This window comes from Mirounga angustirostris, unplaced genomic scaffold, assembly GCF_029215605.1.
Source record: "Mirounga angustirostris isolate CCGP_5_RB_7025 unplaced genomic scaffold, mMirAng1.0.hap1 SCAF_58, whole genome shotgun sequence".
In the NCBI taxonomy this organism is placed as follows: Eukaryota; Metazoa; Chordata; class Mammalia; order Carnivora; family Phocidae; genus Mirounga; species Mirounga angustirostris.
Genome location: NW_026991766.1, coordinates 144,414 through 171,839, shown reverse-complemented (window position 1 = coordinate 171,839; position 27,426 = coordinate 144,414). Strand labels below are relative to the sequence as shown.

General features: G+C 39.5%; 1 protein-coding gene across 1 annotated transcript; it reads right to left on the bottom strand.

The window, feature by feature from the left end:
* Positions 1–288: 288 nt before the first annotated feature.
* LOC135363191 (rho GTPase-activating protein 20-like) lies at positions 289–27,426 on the bottom strand. The gene is made up of 11 exons (XM_064583868.1): positions 27,383–27,426; positions 26,195–26,362; positions 19,614–19,763; positions 17,103–17,144; positions 16,381–16,465; positions 12,204–12,281; positions 9,915–9,981; positions 7,201–7,389; positions 3,743–3,918; positions 2,197–2,358; positions 289–456 (listed from the first exon to the last, which is right to left on the bottom strand). Exons 1-11 carry the CDS (start codon positions 27,424–27,426, stop codon positions 343–345), a joined length of 1,275 nt encoding a protein of 424 aa, XP_064439938.1. The 3' UTR covers positions 289–342.

The window sequence follows — 27,426 nt, the reverse complement described above, 5'->3', positions numbered from 1 at the left end:
CTCTGGTTAGTTAAATGTTTGACAGACTTTTAAGGTCATAGCCCTGGCAGTTGATGCTCTTGCATGTGTCTTGAACCAGGGAATTTCGTCTACAAGGTTCATGGATCCAGAAGGTGTCAAACGGCCAAGGAGTCCACATTAATAAGATCAGGAGAAGAACAATAATAGCCCTAAAGCGTGCCTCTATTCTGAAGCTGACCCCCATGGCTTTGAAGAATTGAAACTCTTTGACATTCGTCATGATTATAGTGGCCAAAGCTGCAAAACGTAAGCCAATGTTTTCCTAATAGTATGTTGGGTGTATTTTGGAGATGTGACCAGAGTAGAGTAATTATTGCATCGTTACCTCCGCGCTGCAGTCATCTTCTCCTCTTCGTTCCCTTGATCAATAACACCGAGCCATTTGTCATAGAGATCAGACAAAAATATACATCCTGGGATATTTCTTAGGAAATACTTGTGGAGATAAAAATAAATATGTATATATATTACAGAAAATATGTATTGGAAATATTACAGAGAAAATATGTAGTTAAAAAATTCAGTTCAGCCCCCACTTCCTTCACAGATACCCAAACTGGGACCCACACGGAGCTTGGCTCTGACTCTCCATTGACTTGCACACGCAGCATCAAGTGCTTGGATATTCTCCCCCTAAATCTTAGAGGCATTAAAGCAGAGCTTAGGCTGTGGTAGAAATGAAGATAAAGCTCCCTTCTATCATCTAGAACTTATTTTCTTTGTGTGCTTTTTTTGCAAAGTACCACAAACTGACAGGGTCTGGCTATAGACCATCCTAAATCCTATTAGCTTCTTGGACAGAAATACGCTTACCCATGTTGCTTGTTTTAGACACAGTGCTAGCTCTTAACTCTAGCAAGAAAAGGCCTGAAACAATCGAAACAGAAACAGGTGGGCTCTTGCACACATATTAGGAAAGAACTAGGTCTTCTCACTCGGGGTATGTGTGCTCCCTGGAAGAAAGCTACTCGCACAATTGCTTCATTCTTCCTTTTCTTAACTGTCTAAAAGTCGAGAGTCTAATAGTAGACTCACTGAGGTCCTGAGGATAGATTCATTTCTAGATTAGGTCCATTCCCAGTTTTTTGACATGATATTATCAAGGCCAAAGTTGCAGAGTCTGTTTCTCCACCAAGATCCATCAACTTCAGGAAGAGAAAACTTTAAAAATGTCTAAGCACTATGCCCACATGTGCATACCCTCTTCCTAGTCGGTGCTTATAACACCGAATCAGGAAGGAACCTCCTAACTCTTTTTTTTTTTAATGATTTTTTTTTTAAAGATTTTATTTATTTATTTATTTAAAAGAGAGAGAGAGAGAAACAGCATGAGAGGGGATAGGGTCAGAGGGAGAATCAGGCTCCCTGCTGAGCCGGGAGCCCGATGTGGGACTCGATCCCAGGACTCCGGGATCATGACCTGAGCCGAAGGCAGTCGCTTAACCAACTGAGCCACCCAGGCACCCGGAACCTCCTAACTCTTGCTAGAAAATCGATTCCATGTGCTCACCTTACAGAGGGCAACACTCATCTTGCTACGTAATGTATCAGCATTCTTCTCCTGTCTCCTGATGCCTATATGTATATTACTACTGGATATCACTATGACCGCAGTGTAGGAGTGGTTACCTAAGTCATTTCTGGACTTTGCTATTGATCACATCTTCGAACATTAACGGGGGACAAGGGAAGACCAAATGTGACTGAGATTCTAAGACTGTAGTCATTACTACGTTAACATAGGGTTGTTCAGAGCTGTTCATAAGTGCCAAGGTGGATGGATTAAATTCTTTCCCTGTTCTATTTCTTTTGGAAACTTTGCCTTCACTAGGAGGGTGGTGAGAATGTTTGCATGGGTAAACAGTGTGTATGTGTCAGTGCGTATTTTGAAATTTATTATCATGACTAGTAGTCATTTCAGTATTAGTATTTTGCATGGCGACTTCAGGAGTGAAGGCAGGGTAGGCGGTGTGTGGTGAAAACAGAAAGAATTTCTAACATATGGGGCTTTTAACTCCTAAAGTAGCTTCCTTAAATTTTGATTTTGTCAAGCGTTTTTCAGCTTGTCAGGTTCTTAATCTATTATGCCCATTATGGTTCTTGAGCAGTCATGATGAAAGACACCAATCATAGCTTCAGTTACTCGTGTGTGGATAATGCTAGAACCTTCCCTACCTTTAAGACGGATGCGACCACATGAACAGATTCGCTGTACAGGTCCACTTTGACCCCAGAATTTAGTTTCTCCTTTAGGACCCTGGTTGATTTTATATTGGGTGATTTGCTGAAGATGCATTCTGTGAGGGACCCTTTTTGATTAATAAGGGAAAGCATATCCTGTAGGAAGAAAAGAAAATTATATCGCATCTCATACCCCAAACGCAGAGCTCAAGCTTGCCTCCGTTTTGAAAGAGGAGGGGAATGCAATGGTACACTGTTTTTGAGCTGAAAGGACTAAAGTCAATTTAGATTGTTTTTTTTTTCAGTGTCTCTCTATATACTTTCTACCCATATATCCATTTTACAGTCATACACTGAAACATTTTAAACACTTCTTTTAAGCAGATTTTCCTTTCCATTGAGTTTCCACTCTTAAATCAAAATTCTCTGCTTCAAGGCCTTTGCACAATCACCGTCCGTTTCCTACTTTACCATTCTTTTCTCATTATTGCCTTACATAGATGCTCTCCGCCAAGTATGGAAGTCTATTTAGGAAATACACATTTCCCATTTGTTTATTTCTCTTTAAGTGAGTGTATACTCCATTCCTACTTGTTCTATTTCTTTCCCTCTTTTAAAGTCAGGCTCAGAAACTCTCTTCCCCTTCTCTGATTACCCTCCCTTCTCATGAGTCTTTCATTGTCTTTTGCTGTATCTTCATGTCCTCTCCCTGCTGTGTAGAATCTTAATAAGGGCTGGACTCAGGGAATAAAATGGATCTGAAGTCTATTATGCTACTTATCTATTGTGTGAGCTGGGGCACATACATCCTGTACTGAGGCTTTTCCGATTCGTTTAAGAAGTGTGGAGGATGATAATCCTAGCTACCCTCTAAATTTGCTGTGATGCAAGGACCTGGGGTAGTAGCTAGCAGGTAACATGCTAGCTAAGATGATACATTTCTTCATAGCTAGCAGAACGTTCCCTACATCCCGTACAGTGCTTGCAGAGACACCGAATACTCAGTCAATGTCCACACTGACAATTCACTACAGCAGTTTGAGATAACACAGGCCAAACTCTGTGGCTTTCATTTGACATATTCTGTTAGGATTAACAGATTCCTATTTGCCAGAGGATGAGTCTATGCTCGTGTCAGATGTTTACAGTTGTTAGACTGAGTAGACTCTGCTGAAGGAGACTTGAGACTCATGTGAGTTCAGGAAGGCAATGAGGGGAGAGTGTGAAGATGAGGTGGACTCTCAGAGACTCACATACACAGAGTCCATTTTGACTGATCTGAACAAGCCTCCGCATGTCTTTGTGGAAACAAGACCCAAGTGGAATGGAGAATGTCTTTTCCTGTTGTATTTGCCTCATGACTCTGCAGGACCGAAATCAGATTCTATTCTTTGAAATAACAGTAACAGAGCTTCTCAGCCAAAGCCAGGGGCTGTCTAATGACTTCTCCATTTGGGAATAGATTTGGATGAGGACACGTGGCCTCTCAGAGTGTCCCCTCCTCAGAAGGGCTATAGAAGACCAAAAGGAGATGACCTACCAGGATTGGGAAGGGCAAGTTGTCTTTATTACACACATCCATGAGGGAAACTCCAAAGAGCTGTCCTGGCTTTGAAGAAGGTGGGGTTGTGCACTGGCTGTCCTGGCTAGTGCTGGAGCCCAGACAACAGGCCCAGTCTCTGAAAAAACCGCTTTTAACTGTCTTCTGCCTGTAATCTAAGGAAGAAGTGAGATTAGTAGTAGTAGTTGTTGTTTTATTTGCTTAACCTTCTTTTTTTTTTTTTCTAAAGATTTTATTTATTTTTTGATAGAGAGCCAGTGAGAGATGGAACACAAGCAGGGGGAGCGGGAGAGGGAAAAGTAGGCTTCCCACCCAGCATGGAGCCTAATGCAGGGCTCAATCCCAGGACACGGGGATCATGACCTGAGCCCAAGGGAGACGCTTAACAACTGAGCCACCCAGCCATCCCGCTTAACCTTATTTTCACCATTCCCATTCTACGGTACATTCACTGCAATGGCTAGAAGAGGGAAACTGAGGCATTTTTTGTGTAGAATTTTCCATGTTTTGAAATTGGCCAATAGCATTCTTATGGTGTTAACAGTTGTTCCCCAGATCCTGCAAACTGATGGTTAAACCTAGAGACTTGATCAGACTTAGTGTCAATGCTTTCAATCCCATCTACTGCCCGTTGTGCTTTATCACGAGGCACTTCACTTGTTGTTTGTTTCCTATTGGTAAGTATGATTAGTGGATTCATCCAGTGTCAGATCTGATTTTAAAAGCTCAAAAGATCTGGTATTCAAATCAAGCTGAGTTTGTTAATCATCTGCTTTCACAGTGAGTCTCCTTCCAGTCTTAAGTTTCCTCTTTGGCTTTCTGAGTGCTCAACTTTTTTTTTTTTTTTTAATTTTATTTATTTATTTGGCAGAGAGAGACAACGAGAGAGGGAACACAAGCAGGGGGGGATTGGGAGAGGGAGAAGCAGACTCCCACTGAGCAGGGAGCCTGATGCAGGGCTAGATCCCAGGACCCTGGGATCATGACCTGAGCTGAAGGCAGACGCTTAACGACTGAGCCACCCAGGTGCCCCTGAGTGCTCATCTTTCTATGATCAAAAGGATCTGCCTCTCATGACATGATCCGCCTGACCCCACTTCTCAGGTGGCCTCTGGTGTCTCTGCTCTGGGCCATCCCCAAGGATGACTCCCTGCATTCAGGGTTCTTGGGAAATAGTCATTACATGCTGGCTATGTGGTAAGATTCCAGGTGACTGTGTTTTCTTGTGATACCCCACCAAGCTACCCAGAGATGACTTTTTTTTTTGTAAATTATGTTTGATATTTACGGAAAAGAGTCTAATCCACAATGAATTGCACCCAATTCCTCACACATACTCAAACATACATGTATATACACCATACCAGTACAAGGCTTGAAAGAAAACATACAAAAAGAAAAACAATGAGAGATTATGAATGCCTGATTTATCCCCAATTTCCAGAGATGATTTTGAATTACCCAACATTCCCTATCAAAGGAATGCAGAAGAAGAGCTTTACAAAGAAAAGGTGATCTGCAGTGAAAAGCTGAGTTGAAAGTTTCTACTGCTCAGCTATGAATGTTTTCCTTATAAGATACCTTAACATTTGCTTATAAAATCTGCTTAAATAACTGAATTCTTTAAAAGTCCACAGAGGAGCCAAGCTGTAGAAGGATAAACAAATGAGCAACATTTCACCAAACACCCATAAACACCTGTCCACTGGGCTTTTCTGGGATGTAGTGAGTGCATCACCGTATCCACTCACGTGGGTGGCAACACTCATGGCACTTGACCAGAGAGACCAGGATCTAAGAACCAGAAGCATCCTGGTTCTGCCACCTAGTTAGATTACTCAAAAATTCTTAAGCTTTGGTTTGCTTAACTTTAACATAAATGCTGCTGCCTACAACTCGTTGAACTAAATGTAATGTACTACTCAGCACAAGGCATGGCTCGTGGCAGCCTTGATAAAAGTAATTTCCTTGCTCAGAAGGCCTCAGGCAGTCTAGACATCAGTCTCTTCCCCCTCCAAAGCAGACATCACTCCCATTCTCTATTTGATTTTGCAACCTCTAGAAGGTAGGCAATCATGAAGGATGGCTACCACTTTACTTAACTAAGGCTCTTTCTTCCTGCTCTGAAATTGATACCGCTACCATTTTAAAAGGAGAGAAGAAAGAAAGCAAACACATTCTTAAATCCAGGAGGAGATTCCTGTACATCAAAATGTATGCATTTGCTGAAGATACGTGTTAATATGTAAGTTGAGTTGTTGTATGCAACCTGGGTTCCCTACTCTTCCCCTAGTTTTATTATTTCTAAAACTACCCAAATATATTCCATTCTTCAGCTTTAATAAGAAGAATGCTCTTAAGAAGAATGTTGTATCCCTTGGTACAAAGCTATATATCTAGCTACTCTATGAGTATACAGAAAATAAGTACACATTGAGTCCTATACTTTCTCCAAGGTATTTTCAGGCTTAGCTGGATGTTTCATAATGTACATTATTTGCTGTTAGAGGTCATGTTGCCTCTATTACTAATAAAAATATATGCTATAGCCATGAAAAATATAGGAATGATTAAACAAGCTAACTTTATGGAAACCTATTCTTTCTTAAACAGTCCTGGCAAGATTTGGGTTAATGTTTCCTAATGCTTGAATTAGGGTATGAATATTAAAAAATAAAATTTTTGAAACTTTGTGCTTATAGAATCACAATCATAACAATAAAATACTTTCTATTTTGGCCCAATACTTCTCAGATGAATAACACATTTTCATCAGAGAAAAAAATATCAATGGGAGAATACTGGAATGGTAGGGAAAAAAATAGCAAGAAGGAAGATGAAAAAGCCCTGACCATAAACATTCAGTCTAGCTCCAGCCTTGACCTGTGTCTGAAGCAGACATGGAAAGTGGGGGCAGAATTGAGACTTGAATTCTAACTGTAAGCCCAAGGCCACTTCAGCCTAAGCCCAGAATAAATCCAATTCAGTTCCATAACTCTTTACTCCACTGGAGTTCTTCCATTCCAGGTGCGTCTAAGCCATGCAGTCATTTGATTCCATCCTGTGATGGCCTGAGATACTAGATAAAACCCTGGAATAGGGAAGACCTGTTTCCAGGCCACAAACAGCTTGTGCTCTAAGAAGACACACAGATGTGTACTCACATAATTATATGTAGAAAGTGTTCTGGGGATACAGAGAAAGGAGCTAACAGTCTACCTAGGAGAATTAAAACAAGCACACAACCTTCCTCGAAGTGAGTTGGGTCCTAAGACCTTTGGGTTTCTCTAAGCTCGATTCTGTGCAGTTTTGGGGTTCTTGCCTCTACTGTTCCTCCCCACCCCCCACAGAGAGAGTGAGCTCTGTGTCCTCAATTTGTGGGCAAGAGTGGAGACATGAGCCAAGAGAAGACACCTGAAGAAAGGGAAGGGGCTCACCTCTCCCTTGCTCATTCTGCGCCGGGTGCCTGGGCTTCAGGATGAACCGGCCTTGCATCTCTGCGAACCCCTGCTCCAGAAGGAGGGACTCCTGGAGGGTGGAAGGAGAGATGGAGTCCTCTGGTGTCTGCGGCAGCAGTGTGGTAGATGGAAGATGGCTCATTTTAATTCCATAGGGATGTTTATGTCCTATATGGAAAAAATATAGATTCAGGCTGATGGTGATGGCTCTGATCAAATCCCCCTTCCCATGAGTGTATGCATCACACTGGTATATGCTGCTATTCTCCTGGGGCTTCTGGCACTCACTCTGTGCCTCCTGAGTGAGCATCATATTCGCTCTTGTTGGAGACACCCTGCAGAAAGCAGGTGCCCAAGGAAAAGATTTTAAAAAGAGAAAAAAAATGTAAAGCATGTTACTTTACTTGGAATACAAAGATTCATCAGTGCATTGCACAATGCTGACTTTCGCTGTGTTTCCATCTGAGAATATTTAAGGCCTTCTAGTTTCTGCCTTGACACTAACGAGATCTGCACATCTTAGGCAAATTACTTGACCCCTCTGAGCCTTACATTCATCCTTTGAAATGCTTGCCCTCACACAAACTTATAAGGATCAGAGTAAATATATTAATATGCATTGGTGGGTAATATTTTTTAAATAATTGAACATATATATTAAGAATTGCTATTCTCTCTCACATAATGTCAGTTGAGCAGATTTTTTTTTCATTTCCTTTTGTCAATTTCTAGAGGCAGAGCTACTCAAGGGCAGTGGGATGGGTTGCCTTTATGCTTTATACTTCCCTCCCACTGCTGCCCTTCCTCCAAGGGGAGTCCTGCCAGGTGATGATCAGAGGGAAGGCTGAACAGTGTTGGGAACCCAGAAGCAAAGTGCAAAACGATGTTTACAGAGTGGAAAACTGCACCCAGAGTCAGTGAGAGTTGCCTGCCAAGTGATTTGTTTTGTTCTTGTATGCTTTAAATTGTTTCCTCTCTATAGAATTCTCAAAGACCCTGTGCTATAGGATATGGATCTCATTTTTTAAGAACAGAATGGAAGTTCTCTTTCTGTCATTTCTGATTTATTATTGAATGTAACTTGGGGAGCTTTTGCTGTTCCTTCTCATCTGTCATAGATGCAGTGTCATTGATGTGTTCACAAGAATCACAGTGACTTCCCTCTTTTAAGGAAAAAGAAGCTTCTACGACAGCAATACAACCAAATCACAAAGATAACCAGGAGATAATCCGCAATTGAGAATTGAGAGCATTGGTAAAAAATGCATTTTGAATGCTGCCAATGGATCATCATGAATGACAGGCTCTCCGGATTCCTTAGAGCTGCCTTGGTGTGTGAAGCTGCTCAAAGTCTAAAAAGTTATCATCTATATTGTTTTACCTAAATTAATGCACTTTATTAAAATAAATATATTTAAGTATTTGACTTTTTTCCTTTTTGTGGTTGGCCGACTTTTACAGAGATGTCAATATTAATATGAAACATGAAATGGTGGGGGGGATTTTTTTCCTCAGCTATGCCCTTGGTGACTCTCTGTATTCTAAGACTGGGAATATACATTTCGTAGAAAGAAATTGGTTATTTAGATTTCTAGATCACTTGAAAATATTCTTTAGATAACTTGAAAAAGAGTAATAGCCTCACGGGATTATTTTCTTTTTAAGATTTTATTTATTTATTTGTCAGAGAGAGAGAGAGAGCACAAGCAGGGGGAGCGGCAGGCCAAGGGAGAAGCAGCTCCCCACTGAGCAAGGAGCCCAGGACCCTGGGATCATGACCTGAGCCAAAGGCAGACACTTAACTGAGCCACCCAGGCATCCCGCCTCACAGGATTATTAAAAAGATTTTGAAAAACGCATGTAAGAAGGAATGCTCTAAGATTTCTAGCAGAAATCATTGTCACCATTACCATACATTACTATACTTCAAGGTCTGCTACAGATCCTCTCTTTTTTCTCTTGTTTTTTAATCCTTCTATTTTTGGTAAGCACTGAACAATTTTGCTAATCCAAAGATTTTTTTTTAGAGGACTTGTGCTAATAACTATTTTAGGAGAGGTGTAATCTGTTTATCAATAACCTTAAGAACAGTGATGGAAAAAGCCTGAGAAACAACAAAGTGCAGGTAGTTTAGTCAGTGAAGACTTGAGGAGTTTAAATGTGATTATCTCATTCTCTTTATGATGCTGAGAAAACTTCTGGGCACAGAGCAGGTGTTAAATACATACCTATACCTGGATTCAGAGACATGATTGGATTTTAGCGGATTCTCACAAAATAGAGGCTATTTAGTTGTTAGGAACTGGAATTCAAGACTGGAATATGAAAAATAAATGTATGGGAAAAAAAAATTCCAATTCTATGCTTTCATACCTAAGTGAGTAAATAAGTAAGTAAACAATAAACAAAAAAATTTTTAAGACAGCTCCGTTTGTCAGGTAAAATGAAGTAGAAACGAAAAATTTACATTTCTCTCCCTAACTAGACCTTAAGCTGATGAATGAAGAGATGTCCTCAGTGCCTGGGAACAAGTAAGCACCTGGTAATTCTTTAATAAACGTGAGAGTGAATATTGCATGTGATTTTCACTTTTAAGGGTATTTAAGCTGAAGACAGAACAACCATTACTTTGAGATGTAGAGTTACAATTTTGAACCTAATCAATCCCATCTTAGATTTTCCCTGACACTTACCAGTGAGTGGGTGTGGGGACGCTTCCTTGCCAGCACTCACCCACAGCTGGTAGTCTTTCTCAGAGCCCTTGGAAACAAAAAGAACTATGCATCATAACAAATCTTTCACAGTACTTGAAGAACACATTTCCTTTGCATTTCTCTGTTTCCAGAAAGAAAGAATTGGGGCCAGTATAAATGCCATTTGGTCCATGGAGGTAGCTACAGTACTTGTTAACTTGTTCCCTCATAGCCTCCAGTGGACCGTCCCAGGTTCTTGTCATTTTTGATAAAGGCCAGGAAACCACAGTACAATCAGCCCCTCACGGTGTGGGTGGCCCATGGCCTAAGAAATCACAGTTGTGCCCCTTCGCTAAGGAGGAAACTTCTAATCTCAGAGTCCTGCCTTCCGCTGTCTCTAGATTCCTTGGATAATGCTGGCTTTTGCCGCCAAATGTCCCTGCCCTGACATGCATATTGTCCAGAGAGCCATATACCCTGCTATGACTATTCCTGAGCAAAGTAACTTGAAAGGCATCAATAGTTCCGCAGCCCTGGGCAAAAGGAGACAAACGCCCAAGAGGCCTTGAGGAGTTAGTGGACTGAAGTCAGCCACTGGCTTTGGTGCAGGCAAGCCCCACTTCAGGGAGAGAAAGAACAAGGACTCTAACCTAGACAACATATCAGATGCAGAAAACAATTACTCCCAGCAGAATTACCGCCCAGTAAACCTGGAAGTCCTACTTGAAACAAACACATCTAAATTATAAAGATCGCTGAACTATTTTAGAGAGTCTTCCAGGAGACTAAAGCAAAAAATGTTTGACATGGAGTTGTTGGTGATAGGTACTATGCTTGACCTGGACTCCTGATTAAAAATCATGGTCTTGCCCTTATGAAGAAAGGTCATAGGTATGGACACAGACACACACACAGACACACGCAGACACACAGACACACACACATAGCTAAATCTGCTCAAAATTGTATTGCAAATAACTCGTGAGAGCTAGTAAGGTAGGGTAGGGTTTGGAAATGCTATGCTGGAATCCCTTAAATCAGGCATACATAAAGCCAAATAACCCCAATTCTTCATTAAAACAGAAATTCTTTGTGTGGTGAGATTGATCACTTTATGCAAAGGAAAATCACAAACATGAAATAAAATGAGCTTCATCATTAATCAATCTCCTCAACTTCATCCCTAAAACCACTCACTCTCTGTCTAAGACTTAATTCCTATTTAGGGTATATATATCATACAGGTTAGAAATCAATGTAGATATGTGCTTTACTCAGTACATATAAATTCAATTTTATTTCAGATATATTATTAAATTTTGTTTGTACAGAAATCATTGATTTCTTATGCTAAATTCCAGTTGCCCTGAATTTTTAAGGGGCTTTATTATACCATTGGGTCAGACAGAATTTAAGTAAGAATCTTGTAATTATGTCATGTCATAATAGCAAGACATTTTTGCATTTATAGAGGATTTTATATAAGAAGCTGTGCTTTACAAGTGCTCCCTTCAGTTCTGTCCATCTGACTATCACTCTCCCTCTCTTTTCCCTTAGAAAACCTCATCCTCAAATATGTCCATGTCTTTCATCAAAAAAAAAAAAAAAATCCAGCAACTCACACCAGCGCCATCAAAACATAAAGGAACAGGCCGTTAAAACCAAAACAAGATGAAAGTGATATGTACGCAACTGCCCCCAGATCATGGTCTTATTCAGAACTTGTCCTCTTTACCAGTTCATAAGGGGTGTGAGCCGCCTCATCCCAAGGAACTGCATCAAGAGGAGGTAGCTTCTAGCCATGTGGTCTTTATGTCAAAATGTACAACAAAACATATAATTTAGGATTCATCTAACTGGGATTGAGTCCTTGGGTGATGACCAGGGTAAACAGGGATGGGGAGGAATCAGGAATGAAGACACAGAAAGAAGAGTCCAATAGAGGAGGAAATATTTAGAAACTTAGAAATATTTTATTGTCTGTGTATAAAATATATACAATAAACTGCATGTTGTTATTAGCACTCTAAAATTATAGCCCAATTTTATGCTATGATTTTGAATTCGCAGAAAATTTAAAATGGGAAGACAAGAAGAGCACCCATGTATAGGCTAATAATATAGCTTTGCTGCCTTCAATTTCTAAATCTGGGGGACAAAATATGACTATGATATGTATAATAATCAGCTGTCTTATAACGGGAGGTACACAACACACACACACACACACACAAATCTCAAAAGTCAAAGATGGTTTTTAAATTAAAAATAGTTTGCAAGGGTACTTACAGTTATTCCTAGCATTGGTAGTGACATGTTGATAATGTCATTCACTGTGTCTGAATTTGTTACTGTTACAGTTACAGACTGTAAAAAAGAAATGAGAAAAATTGCTATAAATTTTTAAAAATTTAAAGCAGGTGACCAAATAATTATTGTCAAATTATTATCCATACTCTAAAGGCAAAGCTTGTTTTCAGTTAATGACAAAGTAAAGCATATGTAGAGCACACACCCTTGATTATATTTTCATTTCTTTACATAACATGAAGCTAGTAGGAAACATTTCAGTGAAACATATATTTCCCTTCAAGGATTTGTGGCTTACAAAATATAGCAGCTTAAGCAAGAAAGAGAAAAACAGAATTCCACGAGGGGACATGAACTGACCCTCAGCTCCATAAGGCTATTCCCAAAATAGAGAGGGGAGATAGTTTAAAAAGGAGGAGCTAGATACTTTTCTCTCTTCGCAATTACATACTCAGTTTCAGCAAAATCAGAATAAGAACCGTCTGTGACAGACATTTAAAAAAAAAAAAACTATTTAGTCAATACTTTCTTTGTGTCATCATGGTTACTAAGATTTCCATTGTTGAAATCTGTTGAGACAAATAAAACCAATGAGTCTAGGAAATGAGACTGAAAATGTTAGAAGTTTATATTCCATTCGCAACTCTGACAGTGAGTAGTTACTTATAATATCTCTCTATCACACCTTATATTGAGAAACTGCTCCATACAACAAGGAAAACAGTTATTGAAAATTATCTGAAAGGGATGGATAGGAATCTGAGATGATATCGATAAAAGTACCCGAATTCCAAAAGACATTTTAAAAGAGGACAATATGTAACCAACCACGCATACACTTTTTATAACATTATTAGGCAATGAGGCCTGTGTTCTTTGAGAAACAGTGCATGAAGAAGACAAGCAACAGAAGTGGACACTCACAGTCCTTAAAAATATTAAAAACAAAGTTAAAAGAAACTTGTTCTTTCATTGTATTTTTCTTCTTATGAATTGAAATGCAATTGCTTGATATGACAGATGGCCCAAAAGTTGCTTGATAATCGAACTTGTATAAACAAAAGTGTTCATTGATTTCAAACTACTTGAGCTTTAAGGATTATAAAAAAAAGTGTTCAGAACCTAGCAGTAGGACTCAGAGCACCCAAACTCAAGGATATCCTATGTTAAATTGTCTAGGAGGGGCTTCCTATGTTAAATTGTCTAGAGGATTCAAGACTGGGTCTTAGCTTGAAATTTAGTTAGAAGTAATGGCTCTGCTATTTTTTTTAAGATGTCTGAAAGCCTTTCAGTACAACTTAAAAAGTTTCCCACAAATTTTTTTTTTTTTTTAAGATTTTTGTTTATTTATTTGTCAGAGAGAGAGCACAAGCAGGGGGAGCCACAGGCAGAGAAGACAGAGGGAGAAGCAGGCTCCCCTTTGAGCAGGGAGCCTGATGCAAGACTCCATCCCAGGACCCTGGGATCATAACCTGAGTCGAAGGCAGATGCATAACTGACTGAGCCACCCAGGCATCCCTCCCATGAAATCTTTTTAAAGAAAAAAAAATCTCTTTTGAAATACTAATAATCACTTTTTAATTTATCTGGTCTGCAAGATAATGGTTTTCATGGTATAAGGAACATACTATGTTCAAAATAGTAATTCCAGAGATGTATGTATATTTTCCTGCATGTTGTAGGTTCTCCAAAACAGATAAATTCCAGTAGATAGAGCTCTCTGTAAACAAATGACTTCAGAAAAATAAGCTGCTTTTTGAAATAATTTAAAAGAAAAAGAAATGTTACTTTTTTTTATATGAGTCAAAGTGTTACTTAATATATGAAGAACAAGGAATATGTGATCAATTCTCAAGAGCTGAAGCCAACCCTGAGATGATCTAGATGTTCAGACTGTTAGCCAAAAACAGCTATTACAATAATGCTCAATGATACAAATGAAAATATGCTCACAATAAACGAAAGAGGCATCTTAGCATAGAAACTAAAAATATTTAAAAACAGAAATTTTTTATCTGAAAAATATCTTAAAGAAAAAATTTACTGACTAGGCTACATTGCATAATGGAGATGACAAAAAGAAGTCAGTGATTTGAAAATAGATAATAGAAATTATCCTGTCTGAAGAAGAAAAGGGGAAAAAAAGATTGAAAAAATTAAGAGTCTGAGGGATCTATGAACAATATGAAAGGGTCTAATATACATATAACTGGACTCTCAGGAGGAGAGGAGAGAGAAAATGGGGAAGAAAATATTTGAGGTAATCATGATCAAAATTTCCCAAATTTGGTGAAATTAAATTTATAAATTCAAGAAGTTCAGAATATGCCAAATAGGACAGATTCAAAGAAAACCATGCTTTGATACTTCATAGCCACACTGCTAAAAACCAAAAATAAAGAGAAACTCTTGAAAGCAGCTAGAGAAAAATGACAAATCACCTACAGGGGATTAACGTTTGATTGATCACAGACTACTCATCAGAAAGCACAAAGACAAAAAGACAGTGGAACATCTTTAAAGAGCTGAAAGGAAAAAGTTTGCGAACAAAATTCTACATCCCTCAAAATATCCTTCAAGAGTGAGTGTGAAATAAAGCCATATTCAGATAAGAGAAATTAAGAAAATCTGTTTGCACCAGGTCTGCACAAGAAATGCTAAGGATCATCTCTCTAGGATGAAATGAAAACAGTGTTAGAGGGAAACTTGGATGTTCAGGAACAAGTGAAGAACATTAGAAATGCTTATTTTGTGTAAATTATACATAAATAAAGTTGATTTTTAAAGATTTCAAGGTAATTTTCCATGGAAAATTCTGAGTGTAACCCACTGCCACAGCTGAAATCAAAGCAGGCAGAGACAAGAGTGTGCTCTGCTGCTAGAGAACCCTCTGGCCTTATCTCCTTCATGCAATGCATCTACCTGGTGCTTAGAAACCAATCAAAATATTTGCATGGCTTTTGCTTTGGCCAGGAATAACTACCCCTTTTTCCACCTTCAAATACTATTTTGTGTGACCTAGAGCTACTGTAAAGTATAACAGGAAAAAAAAAATGTCACTTAAAGATACCCAAAGTATCTTGTTCATCATTGCAAATGTCTTGGCTACTGCACTACAATTTCAGAAATCAAATTTTATACCAAGAATGGGCAACTGGTTTGATTTTTTTCCCCCCAACAGCCAAAAGAAAATGAGATAGAAATATGCTGATCCCTTAAAAGTGTCATCCCTCTGAGCTCAATTCAACCCTGATATTCCTTGGATCAAAAGACCTTTCAAAACCCCTCTGCAGTTGATATAACTACTAAGTGAAATACCTGACCCTTGAGTAGATCCTGTACTGGAAAGGAGACATTATTGAGGTCAACTGACAAAATGGGAACATGGAAGGCAGAGTAAAGTATTACACCGATGTTAAATTTACTAAAGGTGATAACTGTGTGATGGTGATATAAGAGGATATCTTTATTCTTGGGAAATACCTAGGTTTAAGGATAAAGGGCCATGGCATTTGTATGACCCTCAAAAATAAGTATAACATACACATAATAGGGACAGAGAAAGAAAATAAATGATAAAGCAAGTGGAGTAAAATGTTACTAATAGCTGAATCTAGGTAAAGGGTGCATGGGGTGTTTTTTGTTTTATTTTTATACCTACAACTTTTCTGTGAGTTTACAGTTATACCAAATAAAGCGTCAATGGGGGGAGGGTGGAGAACTGTGGAAACAATCCAAACCATTCTGTACATAAGTAGTAACCATTGGGAAAAAATGTTTACTTCTAGTAGGAAATACCTGCATGTGAAAATCACCTTATTACAAGCCAGTGTTGTTGCTATTAGAAAGAACCAGGGAAATATTATGGATATTTAACATGCAATATTCTTTTCATGCTTAAGTACTGTGGCATGGATTCCTCTCACTTCATATTACCTAGGATTCACTCTTTATGTATACAAAGACACGTGTAGACAGGAAAATACATTTTCCCACATGGTACTTTTCTAAATACTCTCTCTCTTCTTATCTCTTGCTCTCTCCTTCCTACCTCCCCATCTCTCCCTCCCTCCCTCTCTCTATCTCCATCTCCATCTCTTTCATTCTATCTGAATCAGGAACATGGAATTTAATTTTTGGTCTTAAAAACACTTACACAGGCACAGTTCTTGATGTCCTCAGTGAAGATTCTGAGAGGAATGCTTTTGGGCTGGTCCTTCTCTTTGGCCAGATTGATGTACCTAATCAAATTCAATAATAACCCCAAATAGAGTAGGATGAATTAGCTATTAGCTTACTTTCAAATTGATCTATGTGGCTAAAATTTTCAACATACTCTGTTATTTTTAAATGCATGTAAATAAACTCAGCAACATCAAATTATGGGTTGGAAGAAAACATGCAAAACTATTTCAGGAAAGTAAGACATGACTCAGAAAACAACAGGTTGCTCTTGTCATGTAAGATGTGAGTAGAGGATCCAGTCATCAAAGCTTTCCTGCCTAGACTGGAGGGCCCAGCACCTTCAAGGGTAGGAATGAGAAGGTGCTTTGAGCATCACTCAGGAGAGTAAATTGCACTTAAGAAAATTTAATATGTATCTTTTGAGAATAATGTTAGCTCCAATCATTAGGTCTGAGAGAAGGGGAAGATGAGAGTGATAACCAGAATTTCATCAAAAATAAGCAATATGTGCATGTAAATAAGAGCAGATTATTTGCAGTAGCAGCCAGGGTACATCTAAATAAGAAATTATTTGAGGATAGTCTAACAATTTCTACTAAGTAGGGGAAGCATAGTGTGTGGGGGCACTGCTTTGAAGAGATTTATTCTTTTCTCATGGGTTAAAGATGTATAATATGTATAGTGACAAGATACCTTTGAAGGAAAGAATGCCATTTTTCCTTTTGTTCCGAAGAACTGCAATTTAAAAAAAATGGGAAGAAAAAATTAAGATACATACAATACTTATACTAGCAAAATAAGATCACCATTCCAGAAAAAAAATAGCAGCAGCCAGTTGTTAAGGATGTGGATGCATGTGTTAATATCATACTGTCCTCATAGTTGCGCTTTGGAGGGACCCCACTCTTTTATGAGCGTATTAAAGCAATGGGAAGTAGATCCTAAAGTGGGAGAAAAGTTGGTTTTGAATCTGAACACTTAATTGTAACTATGTGATGCAAGCTATGTGATCATGGGCACTTTGCTTCACTGCGCTGATCTTCAGTTTCCAGAACTGGAAAAGGGTTAATTATACCCCGAGTGTTCCTGCAGCTGCAAGTGCTATTCAGATATAAAGAACATTATTATTCAAATTAAATCATACTTAAGGAATTTGGCATTTGGATGGAACTATCTTGGCCCAGAAACAAGAATAGCTTTTTAGGAAGAAACACCTGTAATATTTTTATTTCTTTATACACATAGCAGATTGGAATGTGTTAAATTAGTTTCTAGAAAACATTCTTCGTTACTGTGATCCTCTGAGCAAGATCGATCCAGCTAGTGCTAAACTACTAAAGGTTAGTCTTTTCTCAACTAAAGTTTTCACAGCATTTAGTACCCAAAGTTGCGAATGTTTTAAGCCTCATGCATACATGGCCTTACCACTTACTAGCGTTTTTTTACCGTGGTAAACTACACAAAATAAAATTGACCATTAGTGACCTTTAGTACATTCACAGTTTTGTGCAACTACCGTGACTGTTTAGTTCTGGAACATTTTTTCACCCAAAAGCAAACCTGTGTCCACGAAGCAGTCACTCTTCCTTCCTTCCTGTTTCTAGCTCCTGTACCATATTTTGTGTATTTGTTGATAAACACGTGGGTTGTTTCTACTTTTGTTTGTTTGTTTGCTTTTTGGCTATTGTCGACAATGCTGCTATGAACGTTTGTGTATCAATTTTTGTGTGGACCTACGTTTCTCTTGGGTATCTATCTGGGGGTGGCATTGCTGGGTCGTATAGTAATTCTGTTTGACTTACTGAGGAACCATCAAACTGTCCACAGTGGCTGCCACATTTTATACTCCTCCCAGCAACACTGCTCCCCAACCCCTCCATCGCTGTTTCAGGATTTGTCCCATCTGGAAAATGGAACGCCCACTTAGCGTCCCAGCCTGCCTATGCGCATGGACACAGCTTCTAGTTAGCCATGCTGATCTGCAGAACAGTAATAACCACAAATAGCAAAAGCACTAGGTGCCAGGAATTGTTATAAATGCCTTCTATATGTTTACACAGCTTTTTAACTAATATAACATGTATAAGCCTGGCTTCCACATTTTCCTGCTTGTTAGGGAAAAAAAGTCTCTTGGAAACTCCCCTGTCAAAGACTTTATACATTCCCAATTGAAACTGTTTCCTTCCATTTGCAACATGGAGAAGACAGGAAGCAAGAGGAACTGAGAATCTTTACAGAAATGCGTCGTGGAAAAGAAGACATGCGGAGAGCATATAAATACATATTTCTTCCCAATAAGCTTTGAAAATTTCTCCTTAAGTCAACGCTGCATTATAGGGCTTAATAAATTAACAACTTGTAAACATTTTCGTTGTCTTCCCTTTGTGATGACGTGGGACATTTTGGTGGAGTGGGGTGAGGAGAAGAAAGAAGGGTGTTAAGTGCATGTGATGAACACTCATTGTGCAAAACAAGAATGAGACTTGGGGTGTGGTTGTTTCAAACAGCAGATGTAAGTGTTGCACCACCCCTGTAAACTCAGGAGTGTCTGCTCAGGATGTCCGGGGTAGAGAGTCACATTCCCCATCCTCGTGTCAGCCTAAGAATGTGTCTTGCACAACTAACCTCTACTCAATGCAATCATACTTTTGTTTTAGATGGTCACCTCTCTAGAGACACCAACTAAGATAATCAGTACACAGCAATTCAGGCAACCTCATATTCAATGACATGATTAATTTATTTGTATAATTCCATACTATTTTTAAAGGAATGACCTTGGGAGTATAAGAGCAATTTTTCAAATTTAATTGGACTCTTTAATAGTACTTGCTCAAGAAAAATATGCCAGTGATTTAGAAACACACATACCCCCTGGGAATTAGGGGGCAGGATATTGGAGAGGGGTTCTAGAACCTCACTCTCTTGATTCTCCTTCCATATGCCTAAAACACCCAATTCCTCAAGTGGCTCCTAGAGCCCATGGGAAAAACCACTGATCAAAACCAAAAGAAATTACTCCAATAGTTCCCACTCTATGTTATCTACTTGCTCCCATTTGTACATACCTTTTGGGGGGAAGTACAAGGCAAATGAGTGTCATTATGGGAAGTCAAAAAGGGAGTCACTGGCTTGACATATAATCAGATTAAAATGTTTTTCTTTTTATCCCATGTAAATACAAGACCAAACGGTCGGTCTTACCCGAAGGTGGCCACAAAGGTCACCGTGGGCCAGCCCAGGATAAAGGACCTCCCAGCACAGATGTTGGCATCCTCCACTCTGTCCATACAGTTGGCAGTCCACATGGTGTTCAGTGGTATTTTCTTTTTTATCTTAAGTTTTTTCTTATACCTAGAAAGATACCCAAACAAGACCTCTGTTAGTTTGTTTCATAAATCTTATGGGAACAGCTGTGCTCATCAGAGACCAGTTCTCACTGCTCCAGGGCACAGCATGCCTCCCTTGTCTCTATTACCCTCTGTGCCCAGCACAGCAAATGGTGACATGACCTTTACAAAGTGTGTGTTGAGCGAAGTCTGGCCCTAGGAAGGCCCTGAAAACACTTCCTCAAATGGCAGCAAGTGGCCATTTTTCTGAATGTTGAGTGTTGAGTAAAGACTATATATTCCAGAGCTTTTTAAGAAAACCATTAATTCATTTATTATTGTTAGAATTTGTTTCTTATTATATATAGTTTTATGGTTATTATTATAGTTAATTATTCATTTATGACTTGCTTACTTCAAAAAGTATTTGAGGGGCTGAACAAAGCTACCTGATACACGATTTATAAAAATAGTCATACAATTTTTTGCTTAAGAGACACAAACCAGGGGGCGTGCCTGAGTGGCTCAGGCGGTTAAGCATCCAACTCTTGGTTTCGGCTCAGGTGGTGATCTCAGGGTCTTGAGATCGAGTCCCCATGTAAGGCTCCCCTCTCAGTGGGGAGTCTGCTTCCCCTCTCCCTTTGCCCCTCCCCCCGCTCACGCTCATTCTCTCTAAAATAAATAAATACATAAATAAATCTTCAAAAAAAAGAGAGAGAGAGAGACAAACCAAGAACAAAAAATAAACTTGGATCAGAAAGATTTTTTTGGGGGGGGGGGATCAGAAAGATTTAAAAGTTATTTTCAACCTTAATTTTAAAAAAAAATACTTTCTAGCCTTTAAAGCATAGGTTATTTTCAATTTCCCTTCTTAAAATTTTATCCATATCATTTTCCCTTAGATTATGGCTAAAACTGAAAAACTGTTAGCCTACAGATTGAGCCCAATTTAAAAATCATCAATCCATCCATCAATCAATCCCAGATCAGCGGTCAGGAGGTCTTATATGTGAGTGATGGATACTTCCCATTTCTCTGAGGAGTCAGAAGGTGATCAACTTTGTCAGTGGTGAAATTGCTTTTTGACAATTTCTGCCTAATCTTCTTTGATCTCTAACATGAAAACCACCATATTGATTGATTTGGTTAATTCACAACTTTAACTCTCAGGTGGGCTTGGGATTTAAATAGTTATAAGCCCTCTGAGGGATGCTTAGGGAACTTGGACACACCACTCTGGAACTCCTTACTATTCAGAAACACATGTGGAAACACTAAACTAAAATGAGATCAAAGACACCTCATGTGCAAAAATCCCTGTGACTCCAGTGATTCATGGAACAATTAAAGCTAAGACTCTCCAATGGGTTTTATGAAATAAAAATAATTTTGCTGGACGCACACTTGAAGGATAATCTAGATTCAAAGTTTATGACACAATGAATAAAGTCATCGGATAAAATCATTATCAGATATCAGATGTCTGATTATCAGATAAAATCATTTTTCTAGATAGTAACTCCAAAGGCATTGTCAGGGTAAAAATATATGGCTAATGGGAAAGATAGACATATATCTGTTGGTTTTTAAGATTTTTTTTTTTTTCTAATGTAGGTATCTGTGTGTATACAGACACCCAAGGTACTGTGTGGGAACTTCCAAATACATTGACCTGGAAAAAGGCATTTCAGTAATTCTCTCCTTAGTTCAAGAAAGCACCAAGATTATCTACTCCAAACCAAGGAGTTATCCCAAAGCCCAGAGCATGGTTTCGACTGTCCTATCACATTTGGAGCACTTATCATATGCCAAGCACTGTTCTAAATATTTTATAAATACAAATATAAAAAATGTAATCCTCAAACAACTACACTAGGTGGTCTTTATTAGCTCCATTTTACAAATAAGGAAACTCACAGAAAGGTCAACTAAATTGCCAAAGGCAAGAGAGTTTGAACCCAGACAGCCTAACTCATGAGCCCATGTTTGTAACCACTTGGCCTCTGTGGCTGCTGACCTATCGTTCCATGAACTACCCTTCTCATGTTTCCTACCCTCACTCAGCCTCACTTCGATCCCCAGAGCCATCAGGCTTTCTCATTGGATTATCTGGGGAGTGAGAGGATAAATCTCAAGACATTATATTAACAAAGCTGGTTACTAGCTTGGAAATATTTAAAGTTTATTACAACAAAGCTTCATACTTCAGTGGATTCTTCTAGGGTCTTACTGCATTTCTTCACTCTCAATCACTGACCCAACTGGATTATCTCAGTAGAAATTAGAAAGTATTAATCTAATGTAAACTGACTTGAGGAGAAGAAAGAGGAGGAGAAAGAACTGTGGTTTTTATTTCTAAAAATAGTCCTTTATTATATTTGTATTAACATGATGGATATCACTCTTGCTTTCTGCTACCTCAACCTTTATACCAGAAGGGAAGCCCCAGTGCACTGTGGAAATTTACAGGATTCTAGGGGGATTTCCCCTGTTCTAAGATAGGGGTATCCTTTTACAGATGTTGGGAGTGGGGGTCCTGTTATATTCTGTAAGTAATTCTTTGTAATTTCACGGATAATGAGTTAATAGTCATCTTCATCTTTTGACCTAATTTAAATTCATTTTTTGTTTCATTTTATATTCTTTAATAACTACATATGAGGGATGTGATGTCTAAAGAACTAAGTTCAGTCCCTTCCTTTTTGTAAATTCTTCATGGGCCTCTACTAGTATTAATATCTTAATATTTATCAAGCAGATACTGTTCTTAAAAATAAAGTAATAATTTTCTTTGAAAAATAACTTATTTAGTATTCTAATGAATATCAAAAGTAATAAGGAAGGTTCCATCTGACCTCAATTCTTGAGAAATTTCTGAAGGCGTATGAAAAGAATCCCCAAACAATTTTCACTATTATTAACATCTTGTACGACTAGAGAAATATAATTTCTTTGTGAAGAAACAAACATTTAAATTCCTTTTATTATTACACACAAACTAAAATTCACTAATTTTGACAGAATACAGAGGTAGCAATTAGTCAACTACTTACCCAATTTGTGTTAATTTCTATAGCGTCAACCTAAAGATGAGAGTTTCCAGCTGAAGCCTGCAGGTGAGCTGAGGTAAAACAGAACCTGGGTCACCCCAACCCCTTCTTATGGCTAATTGGAAAACGTAGGCCCTAAATTCAGATGATTAATTTGAACAGATTGATTCAGGACATAACACAATCCTCCAAGAACAAGGATGACAGGGATGAAACAAGGTTGTTAATGCAGGAGCTATTTCTTTTTAGTTGTTTCCTTCTAGAAAAAAAAAATGTAAACTTGTCCAATATTCACAGTGATCATAAATATACCCAAATATTTACTATGGGAATGTTCTCATGGTCGTTTTCTAAAAACTGTGGCAAAAACTTGTACGCGGCCACAGCATGAAGTGCTGCTCGTGACTGCTAGGGACAGAATTGTGTCCCCTCCCCCACTGCTCCCCACAGTCTTACCGTGAAGCCCTCTCTGCCAATATGACCATGTTTGAAGAGAGAGCTTTTAAGCGGTAACTAAGTGTAAATGGGGCCATCAGGGTAAGGGCTTAATCCAGTAGGATTGGTGCCCTTGTAAGAAGAGGGAGAGAGAGCTCTGTGTGTGTGTGTGTACATGCAGGCGCTGAGGAAACCCCACAGGGCATAGGCGAGAGGGCAGCCATCTGCACGCAGAAAGACAGCTCTCGCGGGAACCTGACCCTGATGGTGTCCCGAACTTGGACTTCCAAAAATCTGTGTTCTCTCTCTGTCAAGGGCCTTGGTTTTAGAAGCCAAATTCAAGTGCCTGAGATCACTTACATTTTCTAATATTCCAAATGGATGTAAAAAGTATATAAGATAATCTTTCAGGAGCTGAGTCTCTTAAAGAGAACATTATTAAATACATTGATGTAGATTTTGTCACATCATAAAAACCCTTGCGTAGACACAAAGACCTATCTCAAAAGCAATATGTGAAGAGGAAAAATGTTGCACTTCTTTTGTAATAGTGAACCAATCAAAATAAAAAATTCAGCTCTTAAAAGGATGCAGTTCTCTCATGGGGAAAGAACACTGCCTTTATATAAAATCTTTTCAGCAGAACACCGTAGGTTCTGTAAAACCCGCTGAGAGGTAAGCAGTATCCAGGACAATAAATGGCTCTAGTAAGAAAAGAAAGGTCTTCTCCTCTCCCTAAGTGCTATAATAATTACAAAGATGAAAACAAAGTGAAGGACAACCTGTTCCCCTTATAAATCGAATGGGAGTGGTCTGCAAGGTCCCAAGGAGCAGGAAAGGAGTTTGCTGTTTGTTAGCGTGTCTCGGGCTGAGCATGCAAGAGTAGGTGTGGCATGGTGTGGCAGGAAGAGTGTGGCCTTGGGATGAAGGCAGGCCTGGCTTGGAGTCTCTCCCACCATTTCCCTGTGGATGACAGGTCCATTCCTGAGACTTCCTCCATCCCCACTTTCATTTCTGCAGTCGGTGGATGGTAACAATACTGGCCTTGGAGGGCTGTGGGGAAATTACACGAGGAATCTGTAATGCTCCTCGTGTGGTCCCCAGCATGCATCCCACACATTTTAGTCTCCTGTACTCACCTTGGTTAAATAAAGGGAATGGTAACTAGTCTGCTTTTTTAAAAATAATGATGTGGCCCTCTATCAGGAGGAGCAGAGTGCGTCATACGGACCTCATGCCAGGACCTGGACAGTCTTTTTCTCTCTGTCCTCCTCATGACATCACCACCTCCAAGGCTACATCTGTAGGCAATATCACTCATCTCAAATATATTTTACTATTTCTGTCTTTGCCTCTGATTTTTTTTTTTTTTTTTTTTTTGGACAGCTACACTACCTTCATTTCTCAGTTCACTAAGCATTCTGACCTATTTCTTACCAGATACCAAGCAGATTGGAGTTGTTTACTCAACATAAAGGAAAGGTTGATTTCAATAATGAGAGAGAATCTAGGTGTTCATGGAATGTTGTATGAAATTCAGAAAAATAGAAATAATAGAAACAGCAGCACCACACGTAGAGTAAAAGCCTGTACTTTGAAAGAAACGGACCTAATTTCAAATGTAGACTCTACTCATCACTAATATGGTGACCTGGGCAAAACCTTCAGACCTCTGATTTTCAGAGGTCTTCTCTAAAATAAAAATAATCCCATCTCACAGGGTAGTTGTAAGGTTGGAGAAGATTGCATACATGAAGTTCTTAGCATAACACCTGTCATGTAGTAAGCCCCTGATAAATTATCATTAATGTCACTCAGATTGAGTACAGCATTTTGCCAAATTAGTACTTGCATGGCTTACTAATGGCATGGCATAACTGGGAGCTGGTGAGGGCAGCAAAATAAAGGGGGCGTAGTTTTTTTCTGGTGACTAAAAAGCTTCTTGATATTTGGTTGGTTGGAATAGTCTTTGTCTTTCATGATGTTTTGTGAATAATGAAAACAGAGACAGAGCAAGTAAACAGCTGACCTCCCATCCACCTGCTTTTGGACATTTATTGAGCAATCATCAGGTTCCAGGCTGGCTATCAGTTACCTTTGTGTTCAGGGTTGAGAGGAAAGTGCACGCAGTTAGTTCTGTCTCCAGCATATATTCCCAATCTGTCTGCTGCCTCCTTCCTTTTTACTGCACTCCTATCCTGGAGCCCTTGAGAGCAGGCATCAGGACTACTGCCTCCCCTAACCAGTCTCCCTGCTCCCACTCTTGCTCAACCATCCATCCATTACCTACCAACAGTCAGAAAAATTTGCGAGAGCTATAAATCAGATTCAGTCAGTCCTAGTTAAAAATGCTTTGGCAAAATATTTCCACTTTTCACCATGGCCTGTGAAGACCGTGTGTGACTGGACCCCGAGCGCAGTTTCACATCTGATCGCATGCCCCATGCTTTCGGCTCCCATCAAATCAGCCTTCCTGAGCCCCTCCCCCCAGGGGTCAGGTTGCACCCACGTAGCCTGCCGGTCCCTCAGCCTAGAAGGTTCAGGCACCTTGTCTAGGACTGTGGCTGCTTCTCATCCCATAGATCGAGTTTCAGTGCTGCCACCTAGGAGAGGCCCTCCTGGACTACCCCTCTCTCATACGTTCCCATCATCTCCACACGGCCCCCTGCCTACTTTCTATCAGAAGCACTAATCACAATCTATAATTACCCCTCTTATTTTTGTCATTTGTAAGTTCCAGGCAAGAGACACACTGCTTGTCACATTCTCTATTGTATTCTCTGCAGGCGGGGGGGTGGGGGGGAGGGGGGTATGGCACAAAACAAGACCTCCATAAGTACTTGTTGAATGAATGAAGGATCCAAACATGGGCAAAAACAAAAGAAAAAAAATGTCATGTCTTCTTATGGTAAGGGTTAATGGAAATGTAACTTCGTGATCATCACAAGGGCACGTTGCTTAGTATACATACTTGGTATCGGACACCAGCAAGAAATCGCTGAATAAGAAGAGGTGCCGCTTCTGCCTCCTCCAGCCTCTCTTGAGCTCGACGGGGCCGTGGATAAGCAGGGTATGGGCGGCACCCTCAGATGATGTAGTGCTTTTGCTGCAGGCATCCACCTCAACAGAAGAGCTCTTCCTGCAACCCACCAAACACCACGGAGCAGCTAGTTACTAGTCAAATATACAATAGAGTTTTATGCTAAATGTCAAGGTTCGCATAACACTAAAATTTAGTCTCAACCCCGAAAGCAGAGCTCCAGAGCTCACATTCAGGGATCGCTGAGTTATAGAAAGCTATTGAAAGACATGAGGTCGGACGTCTGGGTGGCTCAGTCGGTTAAGCATCTGCCTTCAGCTCAGGTCATGATCCCAGGGTCCTGGGATCGAGTCCCACGTCGGGCTCCCTGCTCAGCGGGGAGCCTGCTTCTCCCTCTGCCTCTACCCCTCCACCCTGTTTGAGCTCTCTCTCTCTCTCTCTCACATGCTCTCTTTCTCAAATAAATAAACAAAATATTTTAAAAAAGGAGAGAGAGATGAGGTCACTTGGTGAATTGATGCAGATGGAGAACAGTTTCAAGGACAAAGCCCTTGGGCATGCCAACACTTAGACGTGGGGTGGAGAAAGCAGCAAAGCTAATCATGAGCTTTTAGGAAGGGGAGGATCAAGAGGTAGAGTGTATTACAAGAAGGCAAACAAACAACAACAACAAACAGGACAATTGGTGGCCTAATATAAAACAAAATGATACGGTGTGTGTGTGAAGAATTAATTACAATTTGCTTTCATGTTAAGATAAAAATGAAGACAACTGAAGATTCTGGAAATTTACTTATCTAAATCTACCTAAATCTTATCTAAATCAATATTCAAACTTGGGGGAAAAATTCTCAAAGATCGGCAAAAATACTGGAAACATCAAAAAGTTTCTAAACACAAGAGTTTAGCTATTACTTGGCTGAGCTCTGACTGAGCGCTGATAGGACTTTCTGGTCATCATAGGTAAAACAGCTAAATTGAACAGAATGCAAAAGTTCTTTCATAAATAGGACAGATATTTTCATAGACCTGGGAAAATTCTCTCTCGTGGAGCCAAGAAAGTGTCTCCTCCGAGAATGTAAACCCTGCTCTCTTCAGCTCAGCAGCACTGAATCTTACGAACCTGAGTAGCCTTTCACGAAGCTGGTGCTGAAGTTACTCAT